This window comes from Protopterus annectens, chromosome 13.part0 (assembly GCF_019279795.1).
Source record: "Protopterus annectens isolate FY-2018-M chromosome 13.part0, PAN1.0, whole genome shotgun sequence".
Classification (NCBI taxonomy): Eukaryota; Metazoa; Chordata; order Ceratodontiformes; family Protopteridae; genus Protopterus; species Protopterus annectens.
Genome location: NC_056747.1, coordinates 107,258,364 through 107,271,483, shown reverse-complemented (window position 1 = coordinate 107,271,483; position 13,120 = coordinate 107,258,364). Strand labels below are relative to the sequence as shown.

Below are 13,120 nucleotides of genomic sequence, written 5' to 3'. Positions count from 1 at the left end.
TTGTTTTTGCCTGCAAATCCTGATATTTTATAACTTTCTGTCTCTGTGTACACAAGACACTGTAGTCACTGAGTGTAGTGATTTCAATGATCAATGCTACTTTTGTCTTCTCTTCATGGACGATTATATATGATCATAGGAAGTTATTAGGCTATTGGCCATGAGACCCTTCAAACCTAGTAAAAAAAATTAGCCCATGTTCCGACAAGTCAGCACCTGATGCCTCTGTCCAGCAGGGAAACAAGTGGAAACCCAGGGGTGTATTTTCTGCTCCCCATCCAGTTATCCAGGTTGCGCTTAAAAAGGATTAATGAGGTACTCTGCTTGACATGGAGAGGGAGTCTATTCCACAAAAGGGGCAGTCTCTGAGGCACAAATCTGTCCCGCCAACAAGTCCTACTGATGTCACAGACCTGGCTGAGGTCATACGTGTAGGTTACTCGAGTGGAGCTTGACTTGTGGATATGCAGCAGTCCCATCAAGGCAGGGTCTGAGATTGCTTTGTATGTCAGACAGAGGTCACCTCTGAGGAGTCTGTATGAGTATGAGTCAAGGGACAGAGCTTTTAGTCTATCTGTGTAGGGTAGATGTTTGAGGCTCTGGATTCTCCTGGTGAGGAACCTCTGTGGTCTCTCCAGCTGTTGCATGTGCTTTGTGAGGTACGTGCAGAAAGGGGCATTGTATTCAATAATGGGTCTTATAAGGGAAGAATACAGGGATGTTATGACCTCTTTGTCCCAGGATGAGATATCCTTCCTGATGAGGTGAGCCATGTAGAAAGCTTTTTGTACAATGGAGGCAATATCGTTATCAAAAGTCAGTTTGCTATCAACCTGGGTGCCCATGTCCCACATGACTGATTGTGAGCTTAGGAACTTGTTATTAATGGGATAATTTGTGGGGATGTCACTCTCCCCAAAGGGAATGATGATGCATTCTTTGGCATTCAGTTTGAGGCCATGTTTCTAGAACCAGTCATTTGTTTGACTGAGACCCTCTTGGAGGATGTCCATATCTCTAGGGGAACTGATGACAGCACCCAGCTTGCAGTCATCTGCAAACTTGGTCAGCCATAGCCCACTGGTTTTGGCCTGCACCTCAGAAAAGTATATCCCAAATAACAGAGGCCCCAAGACTGATTCCTAGGGTACACCACTGGTTACAGGTCTACTGCTTGAGGTTGCTTCCCCTATTTTGACTAGGTGGGTTCTATCAGTGAGCCAGTTTGTTACCCATCTGTTAACATACAGATTGATGCCTAGTTGAGAGATTTTATTACACCCGAGTGGGGAATAGTACTGAAGGTTTTGGCCAGGTCAAGGTAGATTGGTGTGCACCGTCTTCCCCTTGTCCATGGCTTTGGTGATTGTCTCAAAAAAGTCAACCAAATTTAACAGGCATGACCATTTCCTTGATGAAACCAATCTGTGTGGAATCGAGTGTTTGGTGGTTGCCAATGTCCTTGTTAATTAGGTCCATGATAATCTGTTCCATGGCCTTCCAGATCAGGCTAGTTAGGCTGATAGGTCTATAATTACTTGGATTGGTGGACGATCCACTTTTGTGCAAAGATATGACAATGGCTGTCCTCCACCCGGTTGGGACAAAGCCAGTACTCAGGCTTTGGTTGAATAGGGTGCCTAATGGTGTTGTAAGTTCCTGCCTGAGTTTATGTAGGATGCAGCCTGGGATGTTATCAGGTCCCATGGAGGCTGTATTTTTTACCTTTGAGAGGGCAGTGATGACTTATTCCTAGATATAAGGGGAGGGGGCAGGTGCTGGGGAAGTCCTGATTTACTGATGGGGGGGACAGAGAGGTGAAGTTTTCACTGAACCTGTCTGCCAGCAGGTTGGCTATATATATGGCATTTGTGTATGTGATGTCCCTGACCACCAGTTCTGAGCAGCTCTGAGTGCTTCCTTTGAGATTGAGGACATATATGAAGAAGATTTTATGATTGTCATTAGTAGATGGGGCCAGTTTGGACTCAGTTTGGTTTGGAGGATTTCACTAGTGCTCTTATTTGGTTGTACAGGCTAAGATGAGACTGCTTCCAATTAGGCACCTGCTCCTTCTTGGTCGTAGACAGCAATTTATTCCTTTTATTATGGAGTTTGTTTATTGCAGATGTCCACCAGACATGTTTACTCTTCCTTGTGGAGGATGATTTTGTCCTGCCAGGTATTCCTGATTCCATGCAGTTATATAAATGCGTGTATAGTACTTTGGTGTAGGTTTGGACATTTGTGCCAGTTCCTACAGAGGGGGAGGGGGCTATGAAGCTGTTTATACCCTCCCTCAGGAGGTTGTAATCAGCCGTAGAGAAGTTTTTATGTTTGACCCTAGCAAAGGAGGGGGGGTTCATGGGAGATGGTGACTTTGAAAGTGACCGCTTTGTGGTTGGATCTTACAAGGGAGGATGACACTGTAGGAATGCTGCAGTAGTTACTCATGCTGCTTAATACCAAGTCCAAGATATCACCTCTTGTGGGGGTGTTGGCCAGCTGGTCTGGTTTTCTTGCATCTATCTTTTGAACTGTTGGTAATGACTGATCCCATGTGATGTAGACCATCATTTACTGTGATGCTTTGTGGCTCATGTTTCCAGTGTTTTTTAGCTACTTCAATATTATAATATTTGCACAATCCCCTGTGCAACAGTTTTGCCACATTATTATGCCTTTCAGTATACAGTCCTTCTATCATTAGTAAACCACAACCAGCAACGAGGTGTGTGACTGTTTCCAATTCTGTTTTACAAAACCTACATTTGTCTGTTTATCTCATATGTTCAATGGACTGTGTAAACCAACATGTATATAGCCCGGTGTCTTGGGCCGTAAATATTAACCTTTCATCTTTTGGTTTGACATCGCCTCTCCATAAATTATTCTTGTGATTAACACGAGGTTCTTCCAGGAGTTTTCTATACTTGCAATTATTTTATGCATCTTCCAAATTTCTTCCCTTCTTGTCTGATCCTTCACCTTATATTCTTTCTTTTGTTTTTTGGCACATTCAGCTGCTGCCTGATTTTTGTCTACTACTGGTTTGATGTCCATTCCCGCTTGATGTCGTTATGCTTCTGCTAGACTAAGAAGGGAAGTCATCTTAGATCTATTTTCCTCATGTTTCAATACTTTCACTATATTTGAGTCTTGTGAGGTCAGCATATATGTATGTAGTCCCACGATTGCAGATCTATACATGTAATCAATTTCAACGAGGCACATATCTCCTTCGGAATGGGGAATATATACTCTTGGTATGCACTGATTTTTATAAATCATTTGGTGAGCATGAAGCATCCTTCTTGTTTTCCTGTCTAATCTATTAAACACATTTTGGGGCCAGTCAGTCATTCCAAAACTGTAAGTTACGACAGGAAGAGCAAATTGTTTTATAGCTTGAATTTTGTTCCTAGATGTCAATGCTGTTTTCAGAATGAATTTAAGTCTTCTGAAATATTCTTCACTAAGTTATACTCACATTTGTTCATGTTTTATTGTTGATCCTTCATCAATTCCCAAATATTTATACACTCCATCTTGCTCAAGTTCCAAACTGACATTTTCTTGGTGCTGCAGCTTTCCTGCTTTAAATGTTGCTTTTGCACATTTATCAAGACCAATGACATTCTTAAATCATCTAAAAAAGTTTTGACTACTTGCAATTGTGCTTTCAGTTCCTCATCTGATGAGCTATACAGTTTTAAATCATCGACACAGTGAAGATTAGAGGTCTTTACACTTTGTCATGTTCTACCAACCAAATAATAGCCATGGTCTAATCTAAGTAAACAGTTTAATGGGTTAAGGGCAAGTCAGAATAGTAGCAGTGACAGGGAGTCACCCTGGGATATCCCCATTTGAATTTTTATCCCTGGAATAATAATTTGTCCTTTATCATGGCTTAATTGAAAAGTGGACTGCCACTGTTTCATGGTCACTGTAATGTAGTTGATCAGTATAGGGTGTATCTTATACATTTTTAAGCACTCTTTTATCTATGAATGTGGAATACTATCAAATGCTTTTTTTTGTAGTCAATCCATGCCATACTTAGATTCTTCACCTTTTTAAAGTTCTCCATTATGACTTTATTTAGCAACAAATGATCCTTTATTCCATATGACTTTCTTTTAGTACCCATTTGTTCTATTGCCACTACTGAATTTCCTTCTAAATGACTATACTCTCTGTCAACATCGGGTCTGGTGTATAGTTTATATGTCATCATAAGGCAAGTTATTGGTCTATAATTTTTAGGATAACTTGCAGGTTCACTCTTAAGTAGGGACATTACTTTTCCTGTTGTTACGCAGGTTGGTGTCTGTTCAGAGTGCGCATATAAATAGTTCTTACTCATGGCTAAATCTTCATGCAAAGATGTTAATACTTTTAGCCAGAAGTTAGGTACTGCATCTAGGCCTGGGGTTTTCCAACTGGAGGCTTTTCTTAACTTTATTGCAATCTCTCTCTGGTCATGACTTCATCCCATTTCATATCCTATTCCTCTGAACTTCTTATTCTTTCTTTTACTTCTTCTATCCATTTAGGAACTTTCTTATGTTCCACAGGATCTTCATGAATATTTCTCCAAAATGTATTTCTTTCTTCTGTTTTGGGTGGTATTTCAGTTCCTTTTGCCTTGTTCCTCTATTCTCTATAGAACATTTTGGAATCATCAATAAATTGTTTAATTTGTACTTTTCCTTTATATTCATCTGTGTATCTTCTAAGTTTTTTTGCCTGTGATGAGATATCTGTAATAGTGCAAGACAGATCCTGATCTACTATAATACTATGCATTGCTTTTATCACGTCTATCTTTCTGAGTATTTTTGTTGATCTGTTCCCTCTTCTATACTCTTTTAACCGTGACACTTCTTGTCTTAATTGCTTTATAGTTTTCTCTATTCAGTACCTCCATGATGGTATTCAATTTCTCCCCTTCCTTTCCCTTACTACCATGTGTTTGTGTGGTAGAATTGTATCTGTTATTAATTTAGCTACACAGTAATATTTCCTGTTTACTTCTATAATATTGTATGGATGTCTATGGACAGTCCTAATTATTGTGTTCATTTGTTTTAGCAGACTTTTGACTTTTTGGGTTTTCTTGACCTTCTGCAGTCTATTTCTTTCATTGATCTTAATATGTCTATCTCTATTAAATCAAGCAACTCTCCTCTTAACTCATTTTCTTCTAAAGTGAGGGCATATTTTTTGTTCTCCATTTCCTGCTGACATTCCATAGAGAGTTATAGTTATATAGCATCTTCCTGTAGCACATTCTCTTTAATTTCATCCTGTGACCTCTGTTGCTCTTCATATGGGAACTCACTGGCCTCTCACTCTTCAACATTGACTAAGCCAGTTGCCACAGTTTCCTGTTCCTTCCCTTGCTGTTCAACTTCAAGTGAAGGTTTATACTGGTTTCCTGTGGAATGCTCCAAAATATCTTCATATGGCAACTGCTCATTTTCTTCCTCTTCCATTGGTTTCTCCTTAGTTTGGATGTCTATTGCTCTATCCTGATGCAGTGCTTTCTGAGTTAGATTTTCCACACCGAATCCCTCACTTTCGAGGTACTCCATCCATAACCTCAATTTCTATTTCTTTAACTTCCCATTACTAATCTTCTTTTCTACTTTTCTTATTTTTTATTGTAAAGTTTTCCATGTCCAAATTCCTTTGCCTGTATTTCTCTTCAGATATCTTTGGTGCTGCTCTTTTTGTATTGGTTAGTTTTGCTTTCTCCTTTGCATAGATATTGCACCATATTAAATCCCTTTCTTCCCCATGTCCATATTCCTTCTTCAGATGTCTCCTGATCTTCCTGTTTCTCTTTATTTTGGGGGCTTGTTCCATCATGCTGTGATGCAACCTGTGCTAGAATTCCTACACCAAATCCTTCACTTCACAGACACTCCATCACTTCAGCTTCTATTTTTTACTTCTGCTTTACTGATCTTCTTTTCTACATTTCTCTTTGTGTATTTTTTTATTGTGAAATTTTCCATATCTGGATGTCTTTGCCTGTATTTCTCTTTAAATATCTTTGGGGCTGCCTTTTTATATTGATTAATTTGGCTTTTGACTTTGCATAAATATTGCACCATGACAAATATCTCTTCCTTTTCTATATCCATATTTCTTTTTTGTACTTTTCAAAAATCTCTATGTTTTGTTGTTTATATTTTCACAATTCCTCGGATGCTTCTTTTTCCAACCAGATCAAACATTCTTGGTCTATATAATGTTTTTCACAAATCTGTTGTATTAATGAACACAATTTTTATTTGAGGCTTCTGACATTTTTTTTTGTGAAAGTACTTTCCCTTCCTCTAATTTCTCTCTTAAACTTTTTGTATATCATGTATCTGGAAATTCTGGGCTTTTTGCATAATAGTAACAATACATAATTTCTTTCTTATCCTCAATAGTCCACTCTATCATCTTTATGGCTCTTCTTTGGCCTATCAGTTTTTTTTTGTTTTTTGTGGACTGCTACTTCCTTCTACAACAGGACAGCTATCCTCCCCCTGGGCCTGGCCTAGCCTCATTGCAGGAATGTTTCTGTATTTTGAGGATTCTACAGTGTCATTTTTTTCCAGTCCTGGGACCAGTACGCCTACCAGGATTGGACACTTGTTTATCCTGAGTCTTGTGCACTCAGCTATCTTTTTTAAATTTAGACCTACTTCTGTCCATGATATATGCTATATAAAATACAGTCTGTATATATCAGTGTTGTCTTGGTGAGATTTTGTGAAAAACACAGTGCACCTTGTGAATTTACTCACCAAGACTTGAGGATTAATTCAGTTTCAGCAATACTACTCGCCTTTGCTTGCTGACTTATCATCTCTCCATTAGTACTCTGATATATGGGTAGATCATGGAATGTGAAAATGACAGAAAACACTACACTGGCATACATTTATGACAAAGCATTCCATGCAGTTTCACTAAGATTTACTAGCAGTGAGTGACTCTGCATGGCACTGTGAGAGGTCAGTTAATAAAGGCAAGACAGAGGAACAACAACATGTACTGTTTATTGTTTGGAACAGGATGCAGAGATTACCACATGTACATTGATATTCGCATATTTCCCTCCATGCCACCTGTATTACAGATGTTATGGTGTCTTTTATTAGACGATCCTATCAGAGGATAGGCTTTTAGTGAATGCCACAATGGGAAAGACCATGAGACAAAATATCCAGTCCATGAGTGCTGGGTCATACTGGGCATCTACATGGATCAATAGGAGACACTATTAAGACTGCTCTACTTACAAAGGTAGTGAGCTCCACCTACATGATGTCCCCCTTTCTGTATTCCAGTGTGCACTGCTACAGAGCACTGTTGTACATAGGCTACCACCTGCTGTTTCATTTATTTGCTTCCCTGTTTGCTCTTATTACAATATGCTCTCCTTAAACTCACTTTTCCTTGTTAATTATTTGTAATAAGTATTTCAGTGCATTACAGAGTTCATCCCAGCTAGTGTACAGCCTTTACTGCACATTAGAGCAGTGGTGCAATGGTAGCGTTGTCGCCTCACAGCAAGAGGTTCTCCCATTCGATTCTCGGTTGGAGCGCCTTCCGTGTGGAGTCTGCATGTCCTCCCTGCGGTTGAGTGGCATTCAAAAGACATGCGTGAATGGGTGTGCCTTCATTGAAGGTTGGGCATCAGGCTGGCACCTCGGCACCATAAAAATCTACTGCCAATCATTAGCAGACCGGAGTTCCGCTGTGGTGACCCCTAACCGGGAAAAGCTGAAAGAAGAAGAAGAAGAACAGCAGCATTCTGAATCTAATACAGCAACTAATGATGTTTACCTATCATTTGTAGTTCTGCCTTGGATTCTGGTGAAAAAAATGGTCTATAAATGAATGAATAATCAAAAATGAAATCTGTATGCAAGGGGTAGGCAATGGTCGAAATAAAACAGTATAAAATTAGCATTCAGATAACAAGTTCCATAATTCTGTTTAAAATACTTCATCTCACGTTATAAATGTTATGTCTGGTGCATGTTCAGGCCGATTCACCTCATATCTTAATGGAGCATACATGAAACAGTTACACTCTAAACGTAATTTATCACCACCATTTCCGACTATATTTACTTTGACTACAAGTTAAATAGGTCACTTTTAGTCACTGGTCCTGTTTTTATCCACTCTGATTTCTACTGCTTCTAACCTTGGGGGAATCTAATGTAAACTCATGATTTTGGAGTTTTAGACATGCCTGTCTGATTTCTCCAGTCTGTATCCTTGTTTTTACTCATATGACTTTAAGGTGAATCAAGAGTATCTGTGATTAAAATCATTATTATGTTAAACTCTGGTGATTATATTATCAGCACTTTAAACTTCTGCATAATTCATAAGCAGAACTGTTTTAGTTCCTTTAGACAATCGTTGTTTAAACTTGGAACTGCTGCTTATCTTGACTTGTGTCTAAACTGCAATTCTGTTTACTTTATTCTGTGCTAACTTTACAAGTCATGTAAGAAATATATTAACTTCACTAAATTTCTTTTAATCTATGTAACAGACTACACCACTAAGCTTTATATTATTATTATTATTATTATTATTATTATTATTATTATTATTAATTATTATTATTACATTTCAAAAACTGAGTATTTATATGCTTTACATTTGTGCCCACCTTCCAAATGAGTTAAAAACAAACAAAAAAATTGTTTGGGTTTCCAACTATCTTGAAATCTTCTTTAAGGATACACATGCCATTTGTGGCCCAGGTATAACCCTCCCCAGTCCTACAACTAAATGCATGTGTGATAACAGTTCAGACATTCCGACCTCTGTTCAGCTAAAACTGGTCACTGAAATGTCTGTGGTCTTAGAAACAAGAGGGACTCTCTGGAATCCTGAAAAATTATGTCCAAGCAGTTACAGACATCTGGTTCAAGCAGGAATTCTGTCCACATTTCAATTTTTGATGTCTTTATTGCTAACTGAGATGGTTAATAAAATGGCAAAGGTGTTTTCCTGTTAATTAAAAAAACACTACCAAGGCTTCTCTAGTTTAAAGAAGCTCAGCTCTAAAGGGTCCAAACTATTAAATGAAACCACTTCCTCCCATGTGTCAGAAAAGACTACTAGAAATTAAATTTAAACTGAAGTATTATTCAACAACTAAGTGCAAATGTCAATGTTCTTATGAGGCTGACTGTCTCAAGATGAAGATACCTTATATTATATGAATACCAGTGTTTTAACCATCCCACCTTCCATTATATGATAACAACCATGAACAAATTTCACCTGATTGTTAGTATACACTCCATTTAACTCCAGTTTGTCCTTTGTTAACTGTTAGCATCGAGTATGTGCCCTGGCCAAATTTCCCCTAGTCTGTATTCATACCACTTCGGGTTACTCCTGTAAACATGCCGCTGACCTAGTATAACTAATACTTTCCACAAAGGGTAAACAAATAAATAAATTAATAAAGTATTCTTATTCACTTTACGTGAATCATTTATATATTGCAAAGGGTGTAATAGCTATTGCAAATTCTCATAAGAGAGAATGCTGTTTTCAGCTGTTTTCCTGTCTGCTGGCAGATTTTCATACAAAAAAACACTAGAGAGAGGTCTGGGAATTTGCCATTTCACACTACAGTGAGATCTTGGAGTCGGTACATAAAATTAGCAGGGAGTGGGGTACAAGGAGGCTGCCTCCCTGAAAATATTGTTTTTCTTTTTTTGTTGTTGTTTTGTTTTCATTTTTTGGCTTACTCAATCTTTTTAGATCAATGTTTTTTAAGTGTTCTTTTAAGTTTTCTCTCTTAGTTGAAACACACATAAATGGGTAGACAGCTAGATACATATATATGTGTTTGTGTTTGTACTTATAATCAAAACAGAATAATATTGTCAGCTAAAGTATTGACAGCAGAAATATCTAAACTCAAAAATGTCTAAACACAAAACATCAATAAAATCAAAGTTATAGTACAGAAGAGTTTATACCATTTCCCCACTGTTGTGCAACCTCTGAGTTGGCATATATAATTAACAGGGGGTGTAGGGGTGCAGATGGGCTTGTCCTTATCCTGCTGTAGTGAGATCTCTGAGCTGGTATATATAATTAGCAGGTGTAGGGGTGCAGATTGGCTTGCTCTCCTGCAAAAACATTGGTATTGGATGTGGTTACATTTTGTCAATGGTCTGTATTTAGATATTTTTGCTGACGATATATTAACTGTCAATATTATGCTACTTAGAGTATTTTAACTACACGAATATATAAACACACACACACACACACACACACACACACACACACACACACACACACACATATATATGTGTAGGTGTTTTACACAAGGTCAAATGAGCACAGTGTAGACGTCTATTTGGCAAATACCATTTAGTCTGCAGAAACAGATGGTCAAAAATTCTCAGGAAGAGGAACATTACCTTTCCCCAGGAACTGTGCAATCTCAGAGTTAGTATATATAATTAGCAAGGGGTGCATGGGGCTTGCCATCCCTGCAAAAACACCTGCCGCTGGTTTAGCCTGCTTTTAAGTAATCCTCAGAGCATGTGCACTATTTGTCGAAGTTTCTTCTTTCAATGTTTTTCCATTGATATTCTGGAAATCAACATTGTGCTCATTTGATACATATACATACACATACAATATATATACGTAATATATACATACACACACACACACACACACACACACATATATATATATATATATATATATATATATATATATATATATATAAAGATATATACATATATAGCTATATATATAAATAAATATACCTATATACAGATATATATATATATATATATAGGCACACACACATACATATAAATATTTAGGAGGTAACAGTTAGTCCGTCAAATGTTGGTTCCATCAACAGAGAAAACTGCTGTGTTGTTACTTTAGTTGAGTGTAGAGTTTGCCAAATTCAGTAAAGCTGAAGGGTTAGTATTGAGTAAGGGATGTGTTTTGCGTTAAGTGAAGTGGCTGTGTGTCTTAATGGTGAACCTTTGGGATATACCAAAAGTTTTAGCATTAGATGTGGAAGTGCGTGTGTGTGTAATTGTTTGTGGTGAGAGTACAGCTTTAGAGCTGTGTGTGTGTGTCTGTGTGTGTGTGTGGGGGGGGGGGGCAGTACATGGGCACTGTGTCCAAATGTCTTGTGTAGTGGTACTATTAGGGAAAGGGGTTTTCATAAGGAAATGTATAGGTTCGAGTTGGGAGACATGCAATGTAATAAAGAGCCTGAGTTCACAAGCTGGATCTAAAACCCTTAGCTACCTAGCCCCTTGCACATGCAGTAAACTGCTTTAAACAGTATAGGACTTGTTGCAATGCTTTTGTTGGCAGACTCAATGGATAAGGATTGCTGAATACTTCTCCCACCTGCCCCGGTACACCTGGTAACATCTTTTTATGCATACAGAGCAAGTAAGCTGCCTTAGAGAATACATTTTCTCATAACTACACTCTAATATCATGCCAAATGTTTCCTACTTACAAATAATGACCAACAAAGCAAATGTCATTACATACATCCTACTTACATATTTAGTGGGCTAAAATGAGTTATCTTTTGCCACTGCACTTTTATATTTTTTACTGTTTGTAAGCCTTTTCAGCTGAACAGATAATTTCCTTGTAGCTCTTAAATGTTGCTACTGTGTAATCTATTTGCGCTTGTAATACTTATAACTGTTCTGGTTGTACCTCAATTCTGGGTCTCCTTAAAGGGTGACATGCTGTGCTCACCCTTCTACCATCATCTAGATGAATGAATAAGTACATACATAGGTCAAAACATTTTTCATTTGACAGCATTTATAGGTTTAAGCCCACCATATTTTCTTTAAATTTAAAAATGAGGGGGTTAATCAATACAAAAAACTGAACTGTACATTGATGATATTTGATTCCTTATAATTTACTGAATTTGCTAATTACTGTTTAACAGCTCACATCATGGATATGAAACGAGTGACTCATATCATTTATCAAAAAAAGCTCGATACTTACATTAAGTGATGACAGAAATGCTGGACTGGAATTTTGCTTCACTGGATTGGAAGACCTTCTGTAGAAAGGATATCCGTGATTCTTCTCCGTCAATATACCAGAACTACAAGCAATAAAGCATATATGTCTGTTTCATTCCAGCTCAGCAGCCATTGCAATCGGACCTTTATAGCTTACATGTTGTTAATTCCATTACAAGAAATGTTGTGCATTCCACTACTTTCTGCTATGCACTACTATACAATTGTCTCAAAAATGCAGTTATCTCACAGATCCTTGCAGAAGAATTCAACAACCACAGCATTTGAAATTAAAAATTTCTGTTGTAGGTCTCACAAACTGCTTGTTGAAAGTAACTAATGCTTCAATTCTTTTACACATTCAGCCTTTTGTAGTACCATGTCAAAGTTAATCCCAGCATCCCAGACATGCTCAGTCTTCTACAAATATATGTAGAGATTTGTAAAGATCAGCTAAGGAAATGCATTTTACATAGGTGTTAAAGATATGAGATGTTAAAAACTTTAATTGCTAGAGAATTTTCATAAGATTTTCATAAGAGGTCCACACACATTTCCTACAGCCAAGACAAACTCAAATTCACAAACAAAATACTGCACATTCTAAACAGAACAGATAACAGGCTTCTGGGTACCTGTAATTCAACTGGCTGCGAGGGGAGCAACTTTGCAGCAGGTGGGAGAAGCAGTCAGCAATCCTTACCCATTGTCAATGTCTTTTGTTTTTAATAGGGTCTTATTTCCTTCAGAACTGCATTCATTTGGATTCATTTTGTAGTGAATTGTAACCACAATTTTGACATAAGCCTCTCCTAGGGGAAGACTAGTTCTGCTAACATCAGTGTGAATGCCACGGACTTCATCGTGAAAGAACATTTATATTTTTCATTATGCATGTTCTACATGGTGATTGGCATTTATAAAGTGCATCAGTGTTTAATTTGTACAGTACTGAATAGAAGAGTGACATAACAAGCTTTAACCCCAGATAACTTGTACGTTAAATTAAGAAGAGTACATGTGCCTGA

The 13,120-nt window shown here is 37.7% G+C and overlaps 1 protein-coding gene across 1 annotated transcript in view; it reads right to left on the bottom strand.

The window, feature by feature from the left end:
- LOC122787839 (dedicator of cytokinesis protein 7-like) overlaps positions 1–12,863 on the bottom strand; it is a 4,057,077-nt gene extending 4,044,214 nt beyond the window's left edge. The window contains exons 1-2 of the mRNA XM_044054755.1: positions 12,796–12,863; positions 12,073–12,175 (exon numbers count right to left, since the gene is read on the bottom strand). Coding sequence (XP_043910690.1) covers positions 12,073–12,175; positions 12,796–12,863 — 171 coding nt within the window. The remainder of the gene's footprint in view (positions 1–12,072; positions 12,176–12,795) is intronic.
- Positions 12,864–13,120: the final 257 nt, after the last annotated feature.